The 26,059-nt window shown below is 34.6% G+C and overlaps 2 protein-coding genes across 13 annotated transcripts in view; one reads left to right on the top strand and one right to left on the bottom strand.

Moving 5' to 3' along the window:
• The window catches only part of camk1a (calcium/calmodulin-dependent protein kinase Ia), a 52,671-nt gene extending 26,638 nt beyond the window's left edge, over positions 1 to 26,033 (top strand). The window contains exons 3-12 of one of the 2 annotated variants that reach the window (XM_087257982.1): positions 4,421 to 4,552; positions 9,387 to 9,461; positions 11,664 to 11,802; positions 13,489 to 13,615; positions 13,824 to 13,899; positions 16,308 to 16,420; positions 16,739 to 16,817; positions 16,922 to 17,009; positions 17,658 to 17,835; positions 20,822 to 26,033. In XM_087257982.1, coding sequence (XP_087114108.1) covers positions 4,421 to 4,552; positions 9,387 to 9,461; positions 11,664 to 11,802; positions 13,489 to 13,615; positions 13,824 to 13,899; positions 16,308 to 16,420; positions 16,739 to 16,817; positions 16,922 to 17,009; positions 17,658 to 17,835; positions 20,822 to 20,913 — 1,099 coding nt within the window. In that variant the 3' untranslated portion in view covers positions 20,914 to 26,033. Of the gene's footprint in view, positions 1 to 4,420; positions 4,553 to 9,386; positions 9,462 to 11,663; positions 11,803 to 13,488; positions 13,616 to 13,823; positions 13,900 to 16,307; positions 16,421 to 16,738; positions 16,818 to 16,921; positions 17,010 to 17,657; positions 17,898 to 20,821 lie in introns of both variants that reach the window. The other variant, XM_087257983.1, reaches the window with a different exon arrangement.
• The window catches only part of LOC555793 (actin-associated protein FAM107A), a 58,402-nt gene that overhangs the window by 20,096 nt on the left and 12,247 nt on the right, over positions 1 to 26,059 (bottom strand). For 3 of the 11 annotated variants that reach the window (XR_015494092.1, XR_015494091.1, XR_015494094.1), the window contains exons 6-8: positions 20,808 to 20,921; positions 17,617 to 17,861; positions 4,345 to 4,502 (exon numbers count right to left, since the gene is read on the bottom strand). The gene's annotated coding sequence lies outside the window, so the exon portion shown is untranslated. Of the gene's footprint in view, positions 1 to 4,344; positions 4,503 to 7,110; positions 7,863 to 12,173; positions 12,216 to 16,572; positions 17,883 to 20,807; positions 20,922 to 26,059 lie in introns of those variants that run through there. The other 8 variants (XR_015494090.1, XR_015494098.1, XR_015494097.1 and 5 more) reach the window with 6 other exon arrangements.

Below are 26,059 nucleotides of genomic sequence, written 5' to 3'. Positions count from 1 at the left end.
TCTCTAGAGAAGCAGAATATCTCATCTATTTTACTGTGGGTAATTATCAGCCATGTAACATATGTAAGGCATTCTATTAGCTGTATGTCTCTGTGAAACAATCTTCGCATTTACAGACCCAAACACCCACACTGGCAGTCTTGTATCATTCCCTAATCTCCATTCTCTCTCTCTTTCTCTCTCTCTCTTTCTCTCGCTCTCTCTCTCTCTCCCTATCTCTCCTCTTCCTCCTCCTTTCCCCACAGGAAGCAATGGAGGCCTTAATTACACCATGTCTCACAGCAACAGCACAGCTTGTGCTTTCTTTCTTTCTTTCTTTCTTTCTTTCTTTCTTTCTTTCTTTCTTTCTTTCTTTCTTTCTTTCTTTCTTTCTTTCTTTCTTTCTTTCTTTCTTTCTTTCTTTCTTTTTTTCTTTTCTTATCCAACCTCCTTTTGTCTCTGCAACATCATTTTTTAAATCAGTTTTGATATTTTGTGCTTATTAGCTTTTTTCATTAATCTTTTTTTTTTGTTTTGTTTAACGTACAGGAAATATCCATCTACAATTTTAAGTATTTCTTTTGTTACACATTATCAATTTGTGTCTATATATTTAAAAATACATAAATAAGTAAATAAATGAAAAATATATAAAATAAATCATTTGAATCTGACGCGTCTTATAAATTAACCAAGATTTCTGAACCTGATTTAATCCAATGTTCAGATTTTTGTGAAATGTTTGTAAATCAGCAAAAACTTTTACAAATAATGTCCCATTTGCATATTTACAGAAATATATGTAATCATTTTTATAATAAAACACTTATATAAATACTATTTATATAATTATTTATTGCATTTTTCTCAACATTTACTCGGTCCCAAAACTTTTGAGTTGTTTGAGTTGAAGATATTTTGAAGAATGCTGGAAATCATTCTCTTTCGACTCAGTTCTTCAAAATAGCCATTTTTAACTCACAAAGGTTTGAAAAAAGGAGAGGGTGAATAAACCAAAACAGATTTTTTGTCATATTTAGGTCAAATATCCCTTCAATAGTACAAAAGATATCAGATTTTTTCTTGGCAACAAACTAAAATGTTTAGATAGCATTTATTTCAACAAAGTTTTTGCTATTTCTCTGCAGAATTTTGTCGGTATCTATGGACTTATGCGGAATGATTTTGGGAGTATATCCTAACTGAAAACTTTTTTATGTTTACAATGCAAATCCATTTAAATCCACTTATTTGGTAAACAAAGCGAGTCCCACATATAACAATAATATTCGTTGCATATATTCTGCATATAACTTATGCAGCATATGTTTTACGCAACGCATGCCCTTCCAGCTGGAACCCATCACTGGGAAACATCCACACACACTCATTCACACACATACACTAGGGACAATTTAACTTACCCAATTCACCTCTAGTCCATGTCTTTGGACTTGTGGGGAAGCACCCAAAGGAAACCCACGCCAACACGGGAGAACATGCTAACTCCACGCAGAAATGCCAACTGACCCAGCCGAGGATTGAACTAGCGACCTTTTTGCTGTGAGGCGATCGTACTACCCACTGCGCCACCGTGACGCCCATAACAATAATAGATCTACTAAAAGACAGAAAATATTACTTTACAAACTGAATAGATTAATAAATCATATGAACAGTTTCATATTAGTCAATGATATTACTGAAATTAATTTAAAAACTGAATAACATATATATAAATAGACTTAATCACTGGCTAAAAATCTGCAGATTTCTCTATGCGCAGATTCCCTGAGGGCCTACTTACTGTATAACTATAATAGCTCTAGTTCTTTTTGTTTTCTATGTTGTTCCATTGATATAGTTTTATTAAATTTTGATAATCTTAACTTCATGGTGGACTATTATATAAAATCACCTCATTTTAGTTCATATTTAGGACAAATTGAATGCTTTGAAACGTGCCTAAAAGTAAGAATCATATGTTTGAATTACTAATTTCTATTTTGCTTCCATATGAAAGGTATCCTTGAAGTGAGGAAAAGACATTTCCTCTGGTGTCATTTATTGTCTGACTTGTTTATTTCTCTTTTCCTTGGTGGCAAATTGTATGTTTAATTGCTCCCTCTGTGATTAAGAAGGCAGTTTAGGGAGTGTGTGTTTGGGACAGCTAGATTACACATGACAGTGCTTGTTTTATCACACAGCCTTTGTGTTTAAGGAAGAGAACGAGTAGAAATGTGTTTAGTCTACATCTAAGGGTAGATACCTGAAAGGATGCTGGAAATAGGACACACACAGACAGATGCATAACACGGAATAGTTCCTTGGCTGATAAAATGGCTTGTGTGCTGTTTGTCTTTTTCTGGCTCTACCTGCGTCTCAGTGGAGGAGCAGACTTTGTTTCATCTCTGACCTGATAAAATATCAACCATTCATAATAATTCTGCTGTGCAAACAACACACAAAGACAAAATAATAATAGATAAAGTACACTGAAAAGGTGTCAGCTCTGTTTATATCTCTTTTGAGTTGAAGGGTAAAAATGCTGGGTTGCTTTAACTTTAAGTCCTGGTTGAGTCAGTTGGCATATCTGTGTGGAGTTTGCATGTTCTCCCCCTGTTGGCGTGGGTTTCTTCCAGGTGCTCTGGTTTCCCCAACAGTCCAAAGACCTGCGCTATAGGTAAATCGGGAAAACAAAATTAGTCGTTGTTTCTGTGTGTGAATGGTTTATGGATGTTTCCCAGTACAGGGTTGCAGTTGGAAGGGCATCCGCTGTGTAAAACATATGCTGGAATAGAAAGCGGTTTATTCTGCTGTGGCAACCCCTTATGAATAAAAAGACTAAGCCGAAGAAAAATATTTTAACCCAACATTAAAATATATCAATATTTGAAAATGTTTGTCCATATTTTACCAATGCTAGGTTGCAACAACCCAACATTTTTTTTAGAGTGTAACATCAAATATTATTATTGGTACCTGCCATATAGTGTTGATTTTAGAGTGTCTGTTCAGAAATCTGAGTCTGAGTAAACCCAAATTAACATAAGACTACAGTTGAAGTCTCCATATACATCCACACTCGAAAAAAAGCTGGGTTGTTGTAACCCAATGTTGAGCCAAAAATGGACAAACCTAACTGTTGCGTTAAAATGTGGCACTTATTATCAATAATAAAATAAGTAACTCACACTGTTAAAAATTGTTGGGATCCACAAAATTGATTCATGTTGCCCCAACACAAATCGATTAAGTTAAAACTGAATTGTTTTATACAAATGTAAGTGGATTGAGCATAAAATAATTAAGTTGTCCCCTAAAAGCCCAAGTATTGTGTTATTTCAGCTCATTTTAAATAAGTTTGAACAAGTAGCTGAAATGAATCGTTTGAGTGCAATGTTCCTGTTGGATTTGACTTTATTTGACCCAGCGTCGAGGTACTACAACACAAATCTTTTTTAAATTGCATCCATCCATCCATCACTGTAAAAAACGCTGGTTTCCACACAATTCATTCATGTTGTCCCAACACAAATGGATTAAGTTAATTTAACACTTTTAACAAATTTGTGAGGATTGAACATAAAAAAAATTTATTTGTCCCAATGAAATCTTAAGAATTTTGTTGTTTCAGCTTTTTTAATTTATATGCTTTATTCAAAAAATGCTTGGTTGTCAAAACCCAAAGTTGTGTTAGATATGAACAAACCTAATACTGGGTTAAATAAAATAAAATAAAATAAAATAAAATAAAATAAAATAACATTTAATTTAATTTAATTTAATTTCACATTTTAACCCAACTGACACATTTGTTGATATTTGACCCAGCATTAGTATACAACAACAGCATTTTTAGAGGGTTATATAATAAAACATACACATATGTAAAATACAAAGGTATAACTACCATTATGGGTGGTGCAGTGGTGCAGTGCGTAGGGCTGTCACCTCACAGCAAAAAGGTGGCTGAGTTTGCATGTCCTCCATGTGTTCGCGTGGGTTTCCTCTCGGTGCTCTGGTTACCCCCACAAGTCCAAAGACATGCGCTGTAGGTGAATTGGCTAAGCTAAATTGTCTGTAGTGTATGTGTGTGAATGAGTGTGTATGGATGTTTCGCAGTGATGGGTTGCAGCTGGAAGGGCATCTGCAGTGTAAAACATGAGCTGAATAAGTTAGCGGTTCATTCCACTGTGGCGACCCCTGATTAATAAAGGGACTATGCCGAAAAAAAATTAATGAATGAACTTGACAATATAGTTAAACCTTGGCTGAAGTTGATTGTAGAGACCACAGGTGAGACCATCAACTCCTTTACATTGGAGAAGAATCAGTGCTGGCTCAAATATTGGTTTATCTCACCTCTCAATGCAGTGTGTGGTTTAATGGTGGACATTAAATATCCAGTAGCACTAACTCCATCTTTGTTTTCCTCTAGGGGGGCTTTCTCTGAGGTGTTTCTGGCTGAGGAGAAGAAGACCCAGCGACTTGTTGCCATTAAATGCATCCCTAAGAAAGCACTGGAGGGGAAAGAGAACAGCATCGAGAATGAGATTGCTGTGCTACACAGGTCAGAACCAACTCTTATCAATGGCATCATAACAAATAGTGGATAAAACTGGTTTAAAGAGGCCATGGTTTATGTATGTACTGAACAAGGTAACAATTGTGTTTATTGGAGGTACTAACAAGTGAGGCGAATGTGCTACCCACTGCGACACTGAATTGTTTTTATATTTATGTAAATTTGTACTGCAGTTTCAAAGAAGAAAGAGCAGACATCTTTTCCCAATTTTGTAGTACAAGAGGGGCGACGCAGTGGTGCAGTAGGTAGTACTGTCGCCTCACAGCAAGAAGGTTGGTTCGAGTCCAGACTGGGTCAGTTGGCATTTCTGTGTGGAGTTTGCATGTTCTCCCTGCGTTCGCGTGGGTTTCCTCCGGGTGCTCCAGTTTCCCCTACAGTCCAAAGACATGCGGTACAGGTGAATTGGGTAAACTAAATTGTCTGTAGTGTATGAGTGTGAATGACTGTGTGTGGATGTTTCCCAGAGATGGGTTGCAGCTGGAAGGGCGTCCACTGCGTAAAAACGTGCTGGATAAGTTGGCGGTTCATTCCGCTGTGGTGACCCCGGATTAATAAAGGGACTAAGCCGAAAAGAAAATGAATGAATGAATGTAGTACAAGAGCACAAAAAATAGAAGTAGGAAGATTCAGCTGTTTAGAATGAATCATTTAAATAAACAAGTCAATGAATCAGTCATTGAGGCAGGCACTTGCTGCCACCTGCTGGTGGTTTAAGTGTCCTTTCAATTTAGAAAAAAAAATTAAATTACCAGCACCTTCTTTAAATAAATAAATAATAATAATAATAATACATTATATTGTGGTTGGTGTGGGTAATAATAATGTTAGCTTACAAATGTTAAAAATAATATTCAACAGATTCCAAAAACATAAAAAAAAAAAAAAAAAATATATATATATATATATATATATATATATATATATATATATATATTAAATAAAAAAAATGTATTCAATAAAAAAATATAATAATAATAATATAATATGAAATTAAATTAAATGACCAGCATCTTCTTAAAAAAAAAAAAAGTTCTTGTAAATTATATTGTGTATACTATGGTTAATAAGAATGATAGCTAACAATGGCTAACAACAATGTTTTACAGATTTCAAAAAAAAAAAAAAAAAAAAGTAAAATAAAAAGTGGCTACCCCTGGCTACTACCCTTAATTAATAAAGGGACTAAGCTGAAAATAAATTTAATTAATTAAATTATCAGCATCTTTACTAAAAAACAGTTTTCTTGTAAATTATATTGTTTACTATGATTAATAATAATATCTAACAGATTACGTACAAAATAAAATAAAATTTGGCTGTTCATTCCGCTGTGGTGACCCTTGATTAATAAAGGGACTATGCCAAAAAGAAAAGGAATGAATAAAAAAAATTTAATTAAATTACATTAAATTAAATTAGGTGGTTCATTCCGCTGTGACGACTCTTGATCAATAAAGGGAGTAAGCCAAAAAGAAAATGAATGAATAAATAAAATTTAATTAAATTAAAAAAATTAATTAAATTAAATTACCAGCATCATTACTAAAAACAGTTTTCTTGTAAATTATATTATGTCTAGTATGGTTAACAGAAATGTTAACTAACATTGGCTAACAGTATAGTTTAATAGGTTCAACTCAGACATCATTAACACAAGTGAAGACAACAAACAAGCAAATGACTCCAATGAACCACAATATAAAATTACAAACTTTTTTGTCACAAACCATGCATAAGCAGACAGATTACACAACAACAAACACCAGCACCATATATGAGCCAGTGTAATCGTGTCATGATGTGCGCTTAAATACAGGATGAATGCTGCCAACTATTCGTGAGGCAGTGTTAAGGATAAGTGGCAGTCAAGATGCCCGAAGGTCTCTTCCTTTTTCTCTTAAGAGCCAGATTGCTCTTTGAGAGAAGAAAAGCTCTCGTAAATGAGATCTGTGCCATAAAGACGTGCTATAGCTTTAGAAATGGTAGAAGTGTGCACCGGAAATGTCAAGAGTACTGGAGATAGGCCTATTTTTAGTGACTCTGTTGCCAGGGCTACAACACACACAGGCTGGGATGCTGTGGAGGTTCCCCGCAGCACTATTGAGAAAGAGAGAGACCAAAGAGGATGAATACAAGACGAGAATTAATAGAGAGAGAGAGAGAGAGAGGGAGAGAGAGAGGGAGAGAGGGAGAAAATTCCAGCATTAGTGTGAAAGACTGTAATCAAATTGAATGCAGGAAACCAAAGGAGTGAAAGTCAAATGGAGATGAAGAAGAATGTTTTATTTGTCTAGCCAGTGAATGTGCATAGAGACAGAGAAAGCGCAGTAAACATAGGGAATAAAGGAAGGAAAGATTTAAAGTATTGCGATTTGGGTAAAATTCCTAATAGCAATTTCTTTTACATATTGTGATTGTGATTATATTTTGTCGAGCTTCTAATAGTGTTTTTGAGAAAATTTTGATGAATCATTTAGGCTTGCCAGTGAATAGCCAGACAGAGATAGCCCAGTAAAATATAGGGAATAAGAAAGGAACGTATTGAAGTATTGTGATTTATTTTTGACAGATATTGGAAATGCGATTTAATTTGCCATTTAATTTTGTAAAGTCAAGCTTGAGCTCAATAATGCAGCACACACAAAAAGGAGAGTCGTGGATTTGCTCTCGCATAGAGTATAATATTTTGGTCACACTTTACAATAAGGTTTCATTAATTAATGTGCAGTTTTATGCAAAAATTCGGGCACCCCTGACAATTTTCAGAATTGCAAGCCATAGCCTGCTGGCTTTTCAAATTAGAAACTTCATTTGGATATATTGTATACCCTAGGGAAAAAGTTACATTTCAGTTCTGATATAACATTTGTTTAATCAACAGATGCAATGCAATCTAAACCATAACATAAACAGACAGGTCCAAAAATGTCAGAATAATGACATCAATCTTTTGTACAGCCACCTTATGCTGAAATAACAGCCTGTAGGCGCTTCTTATAGTCAAGGATAAGTCCCTGAATTCTCGCTGAAGGCATTTTAGATCATTCTGCAAAATTCCTCCAGTTCAGTCAGGTTTGATGTGTGCTGGGCGTGGACAGCCCTTTTCAAATCAATCCACAGATTTTCGATGATATTCAAGTCTGGACTGGGATGGTAATTCTAGTGCATTGTATCATGTCTGAGCATGAATTCCTTGGTAGATCTGGAACTGGGCTTGTGGGTCATTGTCCTGCTGAAACATCCAACCCTGCCTCTTGACTGATTCCTCAACATTGTTCTTCAGAATCTGCTGATCCTGGGTGGAACATACGCGATCTTAAACTCGGACAAGGTTTCTAGTGCCTGTGCTACGTATTTCTGTCTGAAAAGCATAACATCATCTAGTTTTTTATCGAAACCGAATGGCATATCGATGTGATCTTCTCTCATATAAAAAGAGCACATAACTATGCAGCCAAGGCCCAAACTTTTGCATAAAACCGGTTTTTACTACAGGTGGGTTGAGCCTATTTGGCTTACTGACTATGCCTGTCTATGTAATACAGTGGAATACTAGTATACAACCCACATGAAACAATATATATATATTATATACACACATGCACACGCACACGCATGCGCACACACACACACACACACACACACATTTTGTTTTACCTTATAAGGAGCTGGGCCCCCCTAAAATGAAAATCCTAAAATCGCCCCTATAAAGTGTTACCAATGTATTTATAATGCATTCATATAACAGCTTTTGCTATTAGCAAATCGCTACATTTCAAATAGCAATTCACAGGCTAGCCTGTGAATGTGCATAAAAACAGAGAAAGTTAAGTAAAATATAGGAAATAATGAAGGAAAGCAGGAAAGTGTTGCAATTTGGGCAAAAGCGTAATAGCAAATTTTTTTGGACAGTTCTTGTGATTGCCAATTGGTTTGTGATAAAATGTTGTAAATTTAAACTTGAGCTCAAAATTGCAGCACACGAGTCATGATTTGCTCTCAGATAGATTATAATAGTTTATATCTCATTCATGTTGCAGCTTTAACTATTAGCGAATCAACATTCAGGGCATTTACAGTTCATTTCAGTTGTGTTTTTTTTTTTTGTATTAGCTAATATTATTAAAATAGTTTACAGGATGTTATAAAATGAAGTGAAATAAAACTATTAGATGAACAATATTTAAGTAGATGATATACATTCTTTGTGTGTGTTTAAAATTAAACCAAACCTTAAATTAAAAATACAAAAAAGACACAAAAATTATTTCTTTGATTTACTACATTTTTTAAGTTGTTGTAAACAATTTATTTGGGCTGAATTTAAATAAACAAATTGAGTACTAAACAGTACCAAATTTAATTTGTTTGTTTAAATTCAACACAAATAAAATGTTTGCAACAATTTTGCAGAAATATTTTTTCAGTGTAGAACTGAAGAATGTTTTCATGGCAGTTATACCTGAAATAAATAGATTACAATAAAATAGAAAAAGATATTAAACATAAAACTGATATAAAAGTCCATTAATGATATAAAGAAATTTTTAAAAGTATTGAAAATGACTAAGGCACAAATAAATGCTATTTTTAAAAATACTATTATTACATAATCAATGATAAATGAACACAATGTAGAATTTGCAGATTGTCCGTTCTGAACCATACAAGAAATAAAAAGTTGAACATTTTCTGCAGAAAATACACTGAAAATACACCGAAAAGAGTTTTTACTCTGAAATTACAAGTAGATTTCTCTAACGATTGTCTGAGGCTAGAATTATGTTCTAATCATTGATGTTTTTATTTTCCTTTTCAGAATAAAACATGAGAATATTGTTTCCCTGGAGGACATCTTCGAGAGTCAGTCACATTTGTATCTGGTCATGCAATTGTGAGTTTACAATTTTCAGCACATTAAGATCACATCAACCACAGTGACTTTCCTTTCTATGTCCCCGTTTAAATCTGGTATTAACATCCAAGGGCTCTATCATACACACGGCACAATAAGGCACAATTTTTGTTTTCAGACAAATGCAACCCTAATTTTCACATGTGAAATAGTAATTTTGTGCCACATGGTTTCAATAGCAAGTCCATTTGCTTGTAGGCTAAAAAAAAAGTGCATGGCGCAAATGCAATAAGGGTGTGTCCGAATTCACTTTTGCTATTTCAAGGACGGAAAAATATCTGCACCGTGACGGATGGTCTAACAGGCCTGTGCTTATTCTCTTAATGAGTTATGGGTGTGTTTTGAGCATAACGTGCATTAACCCAATCAGAGACTTATATTACATTTCCTTTAAGAGTCAGTTGTGTCATGCCATGGCGCATTTGCTATTTACATGGCAGAATCATAAGCGGAAAACTGAACAATTCACTAGTGAGAAGAAAACAGTTAAACAGACCATCTACAGAGCGAAGATAAAGAACGAGCCACTTCCAGTCAGCCTCTTTACTTTCTCGTTACTTTTACTGTTTACTTTACTCCTTTACTTTCATGGATAAGGGAACGTGTTGTAAGGGCTCTGTTAAAGACACCCAATAGCCTACATATTTAATTTTGTTTCTTAAGCGCAAATATTTGTTTTAAAACTATTTCTAAAATCAGTTCTAATTTCCAGCAAACAAATAAATGAAAAATAATAAGTTATAGGCTATCCAAACACACATGCAATTCTTACGCTGCCTTTCTACTGCACTTTTGGACACGACTGTCGCAGTACGCCCCCTTGTGGCAGTCGCACAGAATTTTCAGTGTTGTCGTGCACCATGGGAGAGTAGCTAAATTCTCGTGGTTTCTGAAATAAAGTGCAAAAAGTGCCTTTATTCTCTGTGCGTTTACCATGATTGAATAGATGAATGAATAAAAACTAGAAACGCATAGGCCGCTAAAAATTTAGGAGGGGATTTGAAGACAACATAAAAAATCATATTTTGTATTATTGATTGATGAATAGAACTGTTTTTTTTTTTAATATAGACCTTTTTCTTATTAAAAAAATAACGAAAAAAAAAGTCCTATTTCTCATCTCACGCGCCTGCTTGGGAAACACTGGAATACATCACATCCGGTCGGCAGGTAGCATACGGTCTTGTTGCAGGAGTTCAAATATTTCAACGGATCTGCAGTTTGAATTTGAATCTGAATTTTCTACATACGGAGTTGAAAACAACTCCACGCAGCTCCTGGACTACTCTCTAATGAAAATAATTGACTTCTAGTCTGTCGCTTGTCGTGTGCAGTGGAAAGGAGGCTCTATGTGACATGTGGTCCAAAACTCAACAGGGGGACAATTTCAAACTTGTTTTTATTAAAACAAATATAAATATGCATATAATAATAATACACTGCTAATAATAGTAACATTATACAAAAGCAAGTCATGAATTTATATTTATGTAGAAAATAATAATTTTTGTAACATTTTAATCCTTTAATTGTTTTCATATGTAAAGATATTTGTGTATTGCTGTACATCCTGTGTGTATTAAGCAATGTGTGAGCGCTTTGGACATGTATAGGTGTATAACTAACACGCTCTCCTCTGGACTTTAGACCTGCTTTTAGTTGGTTAATTGCGCAGTTTGTTCACTTTCTCAAAACAGCATAATAATGCGCCTCTTTTATAGACAGGAATACCCATGAGTCAACAAAGTGGCGCAAACAGATTTGCTATTTAAACAACATGGCACAAAATGTGAAAATTAGGGTTGCGCTGGTCTGAAAATAGCAACAAATCGCGTCATACACGTCTTGTGTCTTATTGCCCTGGGTGTATAATAGGGACCCTATTATAAGTCAGTTTTTCTTTAAAACAAGCAAAACAGTCTGCCAATAAGACAAGAAAAACTTATTTCAAATATAAACAGGATTATTTTGTTTACCCCATTGGTAGATTATTTTGCTTGGTTTTACTTAATTTTGACTAAATATTAATTTAGAAAACAAGAAGTAAAACAAGAAATGCTTCTTGGCTTTAGAATTTTTAAATATTTGGACTAGAAACAAGGGAAAGTTTTTTGCAGTGTTTGAAATGTCATTTTAGTAAATGTGCTAACTGTAGTTTTTTGTTTGCGTATCTCTTTATAGAGTATCAGGAGGAGAGCTCTTCGACAGGATTGTTGAAAAGGGTTTCTACACTGAGAGAGATGCCAGCAAACTCATCCGTCAGATATTAGATGCAGTGAAGTATCTGCATGATATGGGCATCGTACACAGAGACCTGAAGGTAACGCTTACATATTCTTCCCATATAATCGCACTCAGCTTTTCTAACCAGATGTAATGTGACAAATTATTCAGCATGCAATATTTTTCTGCCCTCACTGAAAGCCAAATGCTGCCACCGAGGGACAAAGTCGCTGCCAATAAGAAAGTATTTAATGTTTAATATTCAGCTCAGATGGATGAGGTTTAACAGTAGGCGATGCTGAGCAACATGACAGAAATAGACTGTGTTTGGAATGTATAACTAATGGATGGCTCACTGCATATTGTATACTGCCTTTAGTGTCCGTTTTATTATTAATGAGTACACATCATTCAAACCAGTACATGATATTGCTAAATAACTGACCTCATCATTTAATAGTAACTAACCTTTTTTATTTTAAAGGTGCTGTATGAACGTTTTTGACTCTTCTAAAACATAGAAAAAAATTATGTTTGCAGATATCTAAGAAATATGCCAAGTGAACATTCTTGTTTATCTGAAAAACAATGCTGAAGTCAAATATTCTGCTTTGAATATGTGAATTATGTGCCAGAACGGTTGTCTTTGTTTTGGTTCTTTTAACCCGCCCCATGCCGGTTTAGCCAATTATATTTCTGCACTCCGGGTTGCCTTGGTGGAAAACCACATATTTCATTCATTCATTCATTCATTCAGAAAGGCTCTTAAATAATGCGTCTGTGTGTGAAATGTGACTTCCAGGAGACAGTAGCAGATCCCGAAATGAGATGCAAATTCAGAGTTCCACGTGAGGTTATTAATTAGCAAATAATCTAAATATTATGGACGTGAATGTTAGGTGAGCAGGTTATATTGTAACTGCGTGTCCTAACAACACGCTACGTGATGAGATTTGCAGTGATAAGCAATTTGGTTGTTTGCTCCAGATGAAACACAACAGAAATTTAAATAGAGCCATTCAGATGCACAGAATAGTGCACTTACTGCACTCCAATGAAATGTAAGGTTTCTAATTTAACTATTACATATTAAACCTGTTTAACATTATTAAATGTACATGCTAAATCACTGATATGTGCTGGCTTGCATTATTTCACAGTTCTAAATTTCAATTTCAACTGGTTTATTTGATGGAAGTCAACAATTAACAATTTCAAGCATTTTTCAAAATATCTTCTTTTGATTTCAACAGAAAAAACAAACTTATAAAGTTTTGTAATCATTTGAGGGAGAGAATATTAAACTTTTTTGGTAAACTATTTCATAAATATGCTATGTTTTTGCTACTTGTTAATTGCTCTATATTATATTACATAATCTTTATTGTTGTCTTCTTTTAAGAATCGCATTGTACAATAGTTTAAGCTTAAGTCGGTCTCTGGTAGATTTATACGAGAAGAGCAGGCTCGAATGGCACTCACGAGAGAAATTTGAGATCCTAAAAAGCATACAAAGCAGCTTCTTTTTGATTTGGGGAAAACAAAAACAACAACAAAAAAAAAAAAAAAAAAAAAAAAAGAAAACTGCAAAAAAAAAAAAATCAAGCTCCTGGGGCGTATTTTGCTCTCTCCATAAATATATAGGGGTACGTAATCAGAATGAGCCTGGGTTGGATACTAACATCTAAACACAAGTATTTTAATTTCAGTAAGACTTGATTTGATGTTATAAAGAAGAATCAGAGTTTCAGAGCTGAGATAAATAAATCCTCTTTGTGTGCAGCCGGAGAATCTGCTGTATTACAGTATGGAGGAGGATTCGAATATCATGATCAGTGACTTTGGCCTGTCCAAGATCGAGGACTCTGGGAGTGTGATGTCCACTGCCTGCGGAACGCCTGGATACGTGGGTATGAATGTGGCTTTTTCGATTTTATCATCTTTAAAGTTTGGCCGGTAACATTTCTGTTTTTAGCAGCGCTTAGTTGTTTGAAATGCTGCACAGCGTCAAGTGTTTCCTTTTTTAAAGTGGCTCTTAAATGCAGTCTTTACAAAGCTCCAAAGGAAAAGGGAACAAATATAGAGCACTGAAAGCTTTTCTCCCGCTCTCTCAATCAGCTCCAGAGGTCTTGGCACAGAAACCATACAGTAAAGCTGTAGACTGTTGGTCCATAGGAGTCATTTCTTATATCCTGTAAGTATTTCTTGATAGTCATCTAAATTAATTAATTGATGGTCATGAAATAAAAAACTAAGGGTTAGTTCACTCAAAAATGAAAACATAACAATAATTACTCACCATTATGTTCTTCCAAAGAGACTTTCGATCGTCTTCAGAACACAAATTAAGTTATGTTAGGTCATTCTCCATAGACAGCAGTGTTTCCAACTCATTCAAAGTCTAGATAAATACCAATAAACCTCCTCAAAACAGTCCATGTGACTTAAGTGGTTCAATCTGAATATTATGAAGCTATATACACTACTTGACAGAAATTCTGTTGCCAATCCAAGTTTTAGGAACAACAAATAATAACTTGACTTATAGTTGATGAATTGGTATCAGAAGTGGCTTATATGAAAGGCAAATGCCTCTAGATTATTCTTATTTTACCAAAATAAAATATGATCATGCCTTGATTTGTAATTATTTCATTAGGACGGTAAGGTCTGACTGTGCTTAGACAAAAGTCTTGTCACTTAACAGAAATAATGTCCAGTGTAGAATATTAAGTCATGGTGCAGTGCAAGCAGAATTAATATGCTGTCTGACTACCATGAGCTTGGAAGACTGCATCCATACATCTCTGCAATGACTCAGATAACCTATTAATGAAGTCATCTGGAATGGCAAAGAAAGTGTTTTTGCAGGACTCCCAGAGTTCATCAAGATTCTTTGGATTCATCTTCAATGCCTCCTCCTTCATCTTACCCCAGACATGCTCAATAATGTTCATGTCTGATGACTGGGCTGGCCAATCCTGGAGCACCTTGACCTTCTTTGCTTTCAGGAACTTTGATGTGGAGGCTGAAGTATGAGAAACGCGCTATCCTGCTTAAGAATCTGCTTTAAGAACCTCTCCTGTGGTTTGTAATGTAATGGGCAGCACAAACGTCTTGATACCTCAGGCTGTTGATGTTTCCATCCACTCTGCAGATCTCTTGCACGTCCCCATACTGAATGTAACCCCAAACCATGATTTTTCCTTCACCAAACTTAACTGATTTCTGTGAGAATCTTGGCTCCATGCGGGTTCCAATAGGTCTTCTGCAGTATTTGTGATGATTGGGATGCAGTTCAACAGATGATTCATCAGAAAACTCTACCTTCTGGCACTTTACCAAATAATCAACTAGAAGTCAAGTTATTATTATTATTATTATTATGCTCCACACATAAACCAAAAATATTTAATAGTTTCTTCTCCTCAGTGTCAGTATAGGGCGCTCGTTCACAAGAGCGATGCGCTCTTCATCAGTTTTGCTTCTAGAGTATATCCCGAATGTACTCCAGGCATCTAGAGTATACAGTACATCACTGCACAGTTTGTGAATTTGCTAAATATATTGACACTAAGGAGAATAAACTGTTGAATTATTACATTGTTCAATTGTTGATTGAAATTCTCTAACTGCTATAGTTAAATGTTATATTAAGTTGTGTTACAATCATTTGTTTAAGATTGAATTGTTCTACTGTATTTTAAAATAAGAAAATTAATTATCATAACATGTCCTAACTATGTGCAATGCAACAAGATTCCAGCAAGATTTAAGCAATCTGTTCACACCAGTTGCAACATAACAGAAACATTTAAATGCCAAAGCCATTCAGAAGCGCAGAAAATTGCACTGCGCCCCCAACGAAATAAGGCTTAAAATCTAATTAACAAATCTTAATGATTATTAAAAGTACATGCTGAATCACAGTTCAAATGTTCATTTTCAAAATATGTTTGCTAATTATTTTATTTTAAAGATCTGAGGTAAATTTTCCACTTCTGCTTTCAGTATGGCAATACATATCGGGTAAAATAGTAGTCAGTAATATCTGGCACTGAATAAAGCACATAATCAGCACCTGAGGGGATCATTGTCAGTATTTTATATTGCTGTTCATCCTTGACGTCGCAGAAATAGAAACTGTTTTTAAAATAAAACATTTGCACGTTGCTGTTGGTTAGTTCAGAAACTCCTATTAACATAAAAGAAAAGATACCTTTTATTGAGTATTGCAGCGTTGTGTCGCATGTAGTTAGGTCATTATCTTTGCTTTATGTACCCACAAGTTTTCTCGTAGCTTCATAATATTTAGATTGCATCACTGAAGGCATATGGTCTATTTTGAGGGTGTTTTTGTGTACCTTTCTGGACTATGTAGGATGTGGGAGCTCTCAGATTTCATCCATAATATCTTGATTTGTGTTTTGAAGATGGACGAAGGTCTCTGTGGTTTGGAACAACATAAGGATTAGTAATAATATTGTAGGCTGAACTAATCCTTTAATTTCACATAATCATTTAATCTAAATAAAAATGTATGATTTAATCGATGTATAATTTATGTAGTTAATTGGTATTAAACTGCTTTTTGTTTCACAGTTTATGTGGCTACCCCCCATTTTATGATGAAAATGATGCCAAGCTGTTCGAGCAGATCTTAAAAGCAGAGTATGAGTTTGACTCTCCGTACTGGGACGATATCTCTGATTCAGGTACTGCTTCACTCATGCAATAATAACAATAATATGAAAATATCTTCTATCAAAGAAATTTTTTATAAAATATATTTATTTTAATATATTTAAATATATATATATATATATATATATATATATATATATATATATATATATATATATATATATTATAAAAACCTTTATAGCTGAAAAGCAGATTTTAATGTTGAGCAGATTTTTTTCATGCACTACAACACGATTAATTAAACTACTGTTGAGCTCTGTTATGGATATTTTCTATTTCTTTGGATGCATAAATTGTCATTTGATGTTGTCAATCCCATCCCATCTCAGCCAAGGACTTCATCAGTCACTTGATGGAGAAAGATCCGTCTCTGAGATACACGTGTGAACAGGCTTTACTGCACCCATGGTAGGATCACCTCAGAATCATCGCATGCCAATTTTTCCTTAATTTCCTTAATAATATTACTAAAATTGCAGTATTAACCCATGGTCCATCTCTGTTTTTTGAAGGATCTCTGGAGACACAGCTCTGGATAAGAACATTCATGAATCTGTCAGTGCTCAGATCAAGAAGAACTTTGCTAAAAGTAAATGGAAGGTACGAATCCCACATCATTTGCTACTTTGTTTAACCAGAATAACTTACTATAAACATGAGCAGTCTCTGTGGAATATTTTTAAATATGCCTATAGTCAGAAATCTGGAGTAGTATACCGTCTTTCGAATGAGACGTTAAACCGAGGTCCTTACTCTCTGTGGTCATTAAAAATCCCATGGCACTTCTCGTAAAAGAGTAGGGGTGTAACCCCCGTGTCCTGGCCAAAGTCCCTCAATTGGCCCTTCTGATCATGGCCTCCCAATCATCCCCTTCCATTGAATTGGCTCTATCACCTCAACATGGCATCTCCACCTAGCTAGTGTGTGGTGAGCGCACTGGCACCGTTGTCCTGTGGCTGCCGTCGCCAATAAATTCCAAATTTGGCTTCAGTAATGACTAAACTAATGTATATGTACAAATATAATATTGTAAAGCATCCTATAGAATATATTAATTTAAATGAGAGATTTGTGAGGGGTGTACTCATATATGCTGAGCCCTTTACATACATACATACATACATACATACATACATACATACATACATACAGAATTATTTTTTTCTGATTAATCTTTCAGTAATTGTTTTTGAAGATGCTTGCAAACCTCTTTTGTAAGGCTGTTATTGTCTGTTCTTGTCCTTGAAGCAAGCCTTCAATGCGACAGCAGTGGTCAGACACATGCGGAGACTGCAGCTGAGCACCAGCCTCGAGGGTCCGAGCCAAATCACCAGCACCAGCCCGTACAGACACCTGCTGCTGCCCGCCAAAGAGCTCGACCAGCGGGATGAGGAGGAGGAGGAAGAGGAGGAGGAGGAGGAGAACGGTACGATTCACAGCAGTCTCCAATCACTGTCATAGTAAGACAAGACACTGCATGTGAAGAAGGTAAAACAATGAACTCAGTTATGAGCATATTTCCATAGTTTATAGTTAAGAATTGCAAACATTATTTTGTATTAAGTTCTGTATATTGATATGTTTATATATGCAAATGAGGAACTGTGTCATTAAATAAGCACTACTTTGCACACGTCTCTAGCACTGGAGAAACATAACTTATTTTTTTTATATATTAGAGTCTTTTCACAAGGGGAATGCGCATCAAATTAATGTTTTTATTAATCCATAATTAAGAAAATACTGCTAACAGCTATACGTTCTTTAAAAAATAACTCTTTATGAAAAGCAAAAAAAAAAAAAAAAGCCAAAAATCTTAAAATTAACAGGTGTATAACAAACAGTTTTTGCCTTCAGTATCCAGTGTTGGGGGTAACGCTTTACAAGTAATGCGAGTTACGTAATAATATTACCTTTTTAAGTAACGAGTAAAGTAACACATTACTTTTCAAAAATAAGTATTGATATTTGAGTTCTTTTTTTTAATTGTAATGTGAGTTACTTTTTAGTTTAATTAATTAGCTTTTTAAAAATAAATTGCTGAATTAAAATTAAAATCGTCATAATAAATCATGCAGTCAATGAGAGAATGTGTTCATTATTTTGAACGCATTGAAGAAAAGGAAAAGGGGATTGTCTCAATGGACAGTGGTTTTACCAACAAAATAGTATAAAAGTAGCAAACATTTTCCAATAATCTGTATATACGGAATTAATCCGGGGTCACCACAGCGGAATGAACCGCAAACTTATCCAGCAAGTTTTTATGCAGCGAATGCCCTTCCAGCTGCAATCCATCTCTGGGAAACATCCACACACACTCATACACAACGGAGAATTTAGCCTACCCTGTTCCCCTGTACCGCATGTCTTTGGACTGTGGGGGAAACCGGAGCACCTGGAGGAAACCGATGCGAACCCAGGGAGAACATACAAACTCCACACAGAAACGCCAACTGAGCCGAGGTTCGAATCAGCGACCCAGCGACCTTCTTGCTGTGAGGCGACAGCACTACCTACTGCGCCCAGACAACACTATCCTAAAATTATATATTTTATATATATATATATATATATATGTTTTTAAAGGTTAATAAAGGTTATACAGTGCGTTGTTAATTGCAGATCTCCTCTATTAAAAAAGAAAGCAAAAAAAAAAACAAGCTCTGAAAGAGATCAAGCCTCAGCCAGGTAATAAAAAGTAACTGAGGGCCTACTCACACTATGCCATCTGTACTGTGCCCAGGCCCGTTTCCCGGATCGTTTGAGAATTGTGAGTGCGCTGAAATCGGGCTCAAGCATGGTTCACTTGGCCGGCCCTGGCCCGGTTGGAAGAGGTGTGCCTGAGCGCGGTTCACTTGGGCTTTGGCGTGGTACGTTTGTAGTGTGAGTGCAAAACGCCCAAAACTGAAAGCGAGACGTGACTTTTAAGGGACTGTTTCATATGGATTTATTAATCATTCTTACTGTTCAGTGAACGCAAACTGCCGTAGTTTATTAAAGACGCAAACCCCTCACTGCACGACAGCTACGCGCCTTCAGCAGAGAGGATCTGTTCTGCAAAATATCCGACTCACTCAAAATTGTAATGCATTACTTTCTAAAGTAACTTTCCCCAACACTGGGAGTAACGCCTTAAAAAAATATAAAAAATAAAATAAAATCAGTTAAATCAGTGTTATTTTATTATTTTAGCATTAATTGATTTATATTTCAATAAAAATATAAATATATGTATATGAAATTAAGTGTATTTTTCATATATTTGTTGTTTATATATTTTCTGAGAAAAAAATCTGTGCTCTTGTTATTTTTGTTTTTTAATTCTTTTTTTTTTTCATTTTGATTTTTTACATTTGAATTTTATGTCAGCTATTTTGTTTCATATGATTATATGTTATGTTATTAGATTTATAAATACTTATATAATATGATATTTAATTAATTTGTTTTATTATCTTATTTTATATGAAAATTTGCCTTTTTTTGTGTGTTTAACTGCTATTATGTGTCCCGGTAAACCAAACCAGGAAGAGGCTAGAGCTGTGACATTGTGTTTATCCCAAAAACAAAGACACTGTGCTAAAAAAATGTATAAAACTGATTTACTTCCATCCTTGATTCTGATTGGTTGAGCAGCATTCAAAGCTGTTGTAAAACACTCTACAAACGTTCACTTGTAACTGTTGTTTGGCTACCTTTCTGCTATCAGTTCAGTCAAATATATTTGCCTTTTTTAAATAAAACCTTGCTACACACACAGTTGAAGTCAGAATTATCAGCCCTCCTCTGAATTATTTTGTCTTTTTCAAATATTTCCCAAATGGAAATATTTAACAGCAAGGAATGTTTAACAGAGCAAGAATTTCACAGTATTTCCCATCATATTTTTTTCTTCTGGAGAAAGTCTTATTTAGAATAAAGAATAAAAGCATATTTTATTTTTTCAAAACCTTTTTAAGGTCAATATTATTAGCCCCGTTAAGCAATAAACATTTTTTGATAGTCTACAGAACAAATCACTATCATACAATGACTTGCCTAATTACCCTAACCTGCCTAATTAACCCAGTTAAGCCTTTAAATTGCACTTTAAGTCGAATATAGTGTCTTGATATCTAGTAAAATATTATTTACTGTCATCATGGCAAAGATAAAATAAATCAGTTATTATAAATGAATTATTAAAACTATTATGTTATAAATGTGTTGAAAAAATCTGCTCTCCATTAAACAGAAATTAAACAAATATACAGGGCCTAATAACACCGAAGCGCTAATAATTCTGACTTCAATTGTATGAATTAACTGTTTCATAAAAACAACAAGCCTCATTAAACCATGATTTATTGTGAATCCATAACAGCTAGGGGAGTCCCTGTATCTGTTCATGTTCACCTCTTCATGTTCAGGCTCTCCCAGTGTGGACGGCCGTCGAGGCAGTGCTGATCGGGACAGTCTCAGGAGCTGTGCTTACTGCTGCCGACCAACCAGCAGGATCTGAAGCAGAACCTACAGAACACACACACACACACAAACACACGCACACCAGACTGAGCCAACCAGGACACACAGCTCTCCTGCAGACAGACAGCAGATGGAGCCAAACCCAAACAAACCTGACAGGAGAGACTTTGAGATGTGGGTATATCATTGACAGATGCGTAACTCCTCCATCATTTTATTTTGTCTGATTATAAATATTTCTGTACCCCGACCAAAGAGAAAAAAAAGTGTGTTGTATATTTATGTTATTTATTTCTCTTTAAGGAAACGTTCAGGTCTGTACCCCGTAGCAATTTGGACTTTCTTGGAAAGCCACTAGGTATTTAATGTCTTAATAATTGTCCCACTTGCTCAGGCGATAAAATCATATATCATCGTAAATAAAGGGACAGTTTACCCAAAAATTAAAATTCTGTCATCATTTATGCACCATCCACTGCTTCCAAACCTGTTTGAGTTTCTTTCTTCTATTGAACAACAAAAAAAAAAAGGTGTTTTGAAGAATGTTTGCAAACAGTAGCCATTGACTTCCATAATATTTATTGATTTAGTTTACTATGGAAGTGAATGATTACCCTTTTACCCATAACATTCTTCGAAATGTTTTTGTGTTGTTATTCAACAGAAAAAAAAGAAACTTGTAAAGCTTTGGAACCACTTATGGGTGCGTAAATGAAAATTTTGAAGTCAACTGTCCCTTTAAGTACATTTTCCCGCCTTAATCCACAAGTCCATGTCGTTGAATTGTGATTTGGTTCAGACTGACTCTGTAGTGAAAATCTGTGGTATTTCCAAGCTAAACCAGCGATCATATGATCTTTTGCATATAAATAGTGGCTGCTCGCTTTTATAAACAGTCATGGAAGTGTTTTTCACATTCATTTTTTTTTTACCATGGGGCCTTTTAAAAGCATTATAAGGCATGAGATTAATCACCCAGCTATGAGGAGAATCAAAACATTTAAGAAGTTTATAAAAATCTGAGAGATGGTAAGGGTTAGTTCACACAAAAATGAAAATTCTGTCATTATTTACGAACCCTTAAGTGGTTCCAAATCTTTCCATCTCTTCTGTTGAACATAAAAATAATGGATTTTTGGAGAAAGCTGAAAACCTGTAACCATTGGCTTTCCATAGTATTTGTTTTTCCTATTGTGGAAGTCAGTGGTTACAGGTTTTTTAGCTTTCTTCAAAATATCTTATTTTGTGTTTATCAGCAGAATGAAACTTATATAGGTTTTAAAATTTTGTTATCCCTATCCCTTTAACAGCTTTAAACAGGGAAAACGACTACAATCCCATGAAGCTTTGCAAATGACAATGTTGAAAACATTAAAAAGAGATATCTAAATCTATTCATAGGATTGAATTAATATTTGATTCAATTTTTGTTGTCAAGTCAGGGCCAAAAGTATATATTTGAAATGGGAAATTTGATCATCCAAAACATGCAAAGTTACCCGCAGACATTAGTCACAGACATCAGCTTTACAACACTTTAAAATGCTGTGCTGGTGTTTCGTGTGACATGCATTCCTCGAGTCAGTGTACACTTACAGCACTGTAGTTCCTGTCGTACAGTATTAGGTCCTACTCTGTAGAAGTAGTTCCCCAATGGCATTTCTAGAAAAACAATTATTCACAGTTCCTGCTGTACAAATACAACAAAAAGTCCTGTAATCATTGACTTTCCATAATATTTTTATTTTACCATGGAAGTCAATGGTTACAGGTTTTTAGCTTTCTTCAAATTATCTGTGTTCAACAGAAGAAAGAAAATCATCAGGGTTTAAAACCAACTGAGGGAGAATAAACAGCAAGTAAATAAATTTGTTTAGGTGAACTATCCCTTCAGCAGCTTTAATGAGGGGAAATGACTACAATACCATGAAGCTTTGCAAATGACAATGCTAATAACATCAAAAAGAGATATAATAATCTATTAATTCAATTAAAACTATATTTGATTCAATTTTTGTTGTCAAAAGTTTGACTAGTATGGAAGGCAGTCGGGGCCAAACACTTTAAAATACTATTATTCATTTGAAACAATATTTCAAATTTATTGCAATATATGCAAATTTGATATACTGAGACTCTCTGATTGGATTGAAGTGTATGTACAGCATCATGGGTAATGTAGTCTTTCTACCAGAATTATACTATCGAACACAATTGTTTAAAAAATATGTTAATGTGAAAAGATGTACAATATATACAGCCGATTAACATCCTCAGAGCTCACATCAGGTCTGTCTTTAACGATTTATCAGATACAGTTAATCTGCTTCTCTATGGAGAAAATGAATGGAGTTTTTACTTCCAGAACTTGTCTGTTGTGCTCCGTCGACCTTCAAATGAAGCATGTAGAGAAAACAGGTTATACGTGAGGGTGTTAAGAAATTTGAACAACTTTCCAGATGCAATTTTTACACCCAGATTAAATGCCATATCAAAACTATACAAGCTTTGCTTTTAATAGTTGTAGACTGTTTTAGGCCAAAAGTAGCTCTGCTATCTAGCTCTGTTCCAAAACCTTAAAAAAAAGAACAGTTATGTACTTGAATCACATATAAAACATCCATACATATTTTAACATAAAAAGAGAAATTAACACAATATGATAAATAGAGAAAAATATATTACAGATGCAAATTGTAGCTTTTTTTAACAACCATGTTGGAAGATATGTTCTACAATTATATTGAAGAATGACAAAGCTAATATTAATCAGGCTCAAATTGTAAAAGAACGCTTTATTTTCACATTTTCACTGAACTTCTTGATAAAACAGTTGCCCTAATTTTTTCCCCTAGCAAAATAAATAAATAAATAAATAAAAGTCTTATAATGCAGTGGAGCATGCTCAAAAATATATTTCATTAAATACCAAAAAGTATTTAAAAATACTGACTATTTTACTCAATATTTGTGAGGGCTATATTTATGCTTTTACAGTATTGCAGATGCTGCATTGTGGGCCATTCACACAGAACATGTTTTCCACTGCACTACACTATTTTCTAATTATGTTATCACTCTAGATTGGCAAGTTTGACTAGTATGGAATGCAGTTGGGGCCAAAAGTCATTATTCAAAATGTGAAATTTCATGCAAAACATGCAAAGTTACCACAAGACATCAGCTACCAACATCACCTTTAAAGCACTTTAAAATACTGTGATGGTATTTCATATGTCATGCATTCCCCCAGTCAGTGTACACTTGCATCACAGTAGTTCCTATTGTAATGTATTAGGTCCCACTCGGAAGTAGGAGCCAATTTAGTTCCACCAAATGGCATTCTTAGAAATAAAATTATTCACAGTTTCTGTGGAACAAACACACCCAAAAGTGCTTATCCCCACCCCCCACCCCCCCCCCCCCCACACCCCCAATAGTTCTAGGAACTATGAAAATATCTCTCTGTTCTGAAAGCTCCTCAAATACAGCTATTTAATTGGCCACTCACAGAGAACACATTTTTTCACTGTGCTGCACTACTTTTTCATGATTTCTCTATGTGATCACATTAGACCGACATGCTGGACTAGTATGGAAGTCATTCGAAGCATGAAATTGCAAAAATGTCACAGACAAAGGCAACAGTTAATAATACCAACATCACATTTCTAAATGTGTAGGTCTTGCTGTAACATAGGAAATGTAACTGTAGGAAATATGAAAACATTCCCTTATTCTGAAAACTTCTCATATACAGTGATTTCACTGGGTAATGCTGATGGAATCAAATTTCTTGTTTTATATAAAGACTATTGTCCCTGAAAGCCTTCCATACACAGTTGCACTTGAGTCTTGTGCAGTGTAGATTAAACAATGTCAAGAAACCATTTGTAAAACTGCACGAATAACAAACAAAAAAAGGATGCTCTTTGTTAATCAACCCTCAAAAGGTTTTGGAACAGAGGTTGATTAATATCTATTCTTTGTCACAACATTGATTTCTTTTAGCAACTAAAAATGATTTATTTCCCCATGATAATCTGCTTTTTTCTGGTGTGTGTTGTGTGAGCCGATCAATCCATTGCTTTAGATTCTTTATTTTGAGTCGCTGGCCATGATCTGTACTGTTTTCCTGTGCAGAAGACGTCTAATGTTTGCATGACCTCGTAAAAAAGTATGTTTACAAGAGCGATGATCAAACTACTAAATATTTATAAACATATTCATATCTTTACCACTATGCTAACTGAAAAAAGACAGGCTATTGCTGTCTTATGTCGTTGTGAATTGGGAGGCACAAGATATTTTGACACTTAATCTGTTTCTTTGTGGAATATGCGTGTTTTAAAACAACAACAACAAAAAAAATGAATTTATTAATATTATTGTTATTGTAAAAACTCAATACTGGCCTTACTTTCAAACTGGATTGAAAGAAAACAAAAAGACAATGCAAGAACATTTATCACCTTGTTCATCAGTATATGTGTATATATAGATATCATATCTGTGCCAATTTGAGCACATGACTTACTTGAAGCCAACAATAATAATAAAAACAACAATGCATTTGTTTTGCTATGAACCCTTATTTGATTAAATGTAATATTTCCTATGCTTCTGTAAAAATATTAAATATTAGGTATATACAGTCTATAATATATAATTAAAAACATGCAGATTTAGAACTGCTTTCAGCCTAAGTGCAATCATTGATTTGATTAGTATAAAAATGCAAGTCTAATGAGCAGTTCAGTAATCCGTTCATTATTGTAATTATGCAAACTGCCTCAGAAGGGCTGATTAAACATCATTTGGAAGTCATCTATTAAATACTTTGGCTTCAAAAAGTACTACATAAAGTTGCACCCTGGTTTTGGGGTAATTAATTCCTCCCTTACTCAATTCTGACTTTTTATTTCATTTATTTATTTCTACATGGATGTGCACACAGGAAGAGAAAACACATATACAGTATGTGTATTATACATTAAGACGATGTATGCATATATTGTATGTCTTTTTTTGTAAAAGCAACAATTGTATGGATGCAATGCATCACGTGTTATCGATGGAGTTATGACGAGCCAATGATTTGTACCCTTAAAGATATACAGGTAGTAGCACGCTATGAATAAACACTTCTTGTCTATGCATTGTGTGTTCAGTAAAATCTTTGT

This window comes from Danio rerio, chromosome 6, assembly GCF_052040795.2.
Source record: "Danio rerio strain M-AB ecotype USA chromosome 6, GRCz13ab, whole genome shotgun sequence".
In the NCBI taxonomy this organism is placed as follows: Eukaryota; Metazoa; Chordata; class Actinopteri; order Cypriniformes; family Danionidae; genus Danio; species Danio rerio.
The sequence above is the reverse complement of the archived record's forward strand: the minus strand, read 5'-3'. Positions and strand labels throughout refer to the sequence as shown.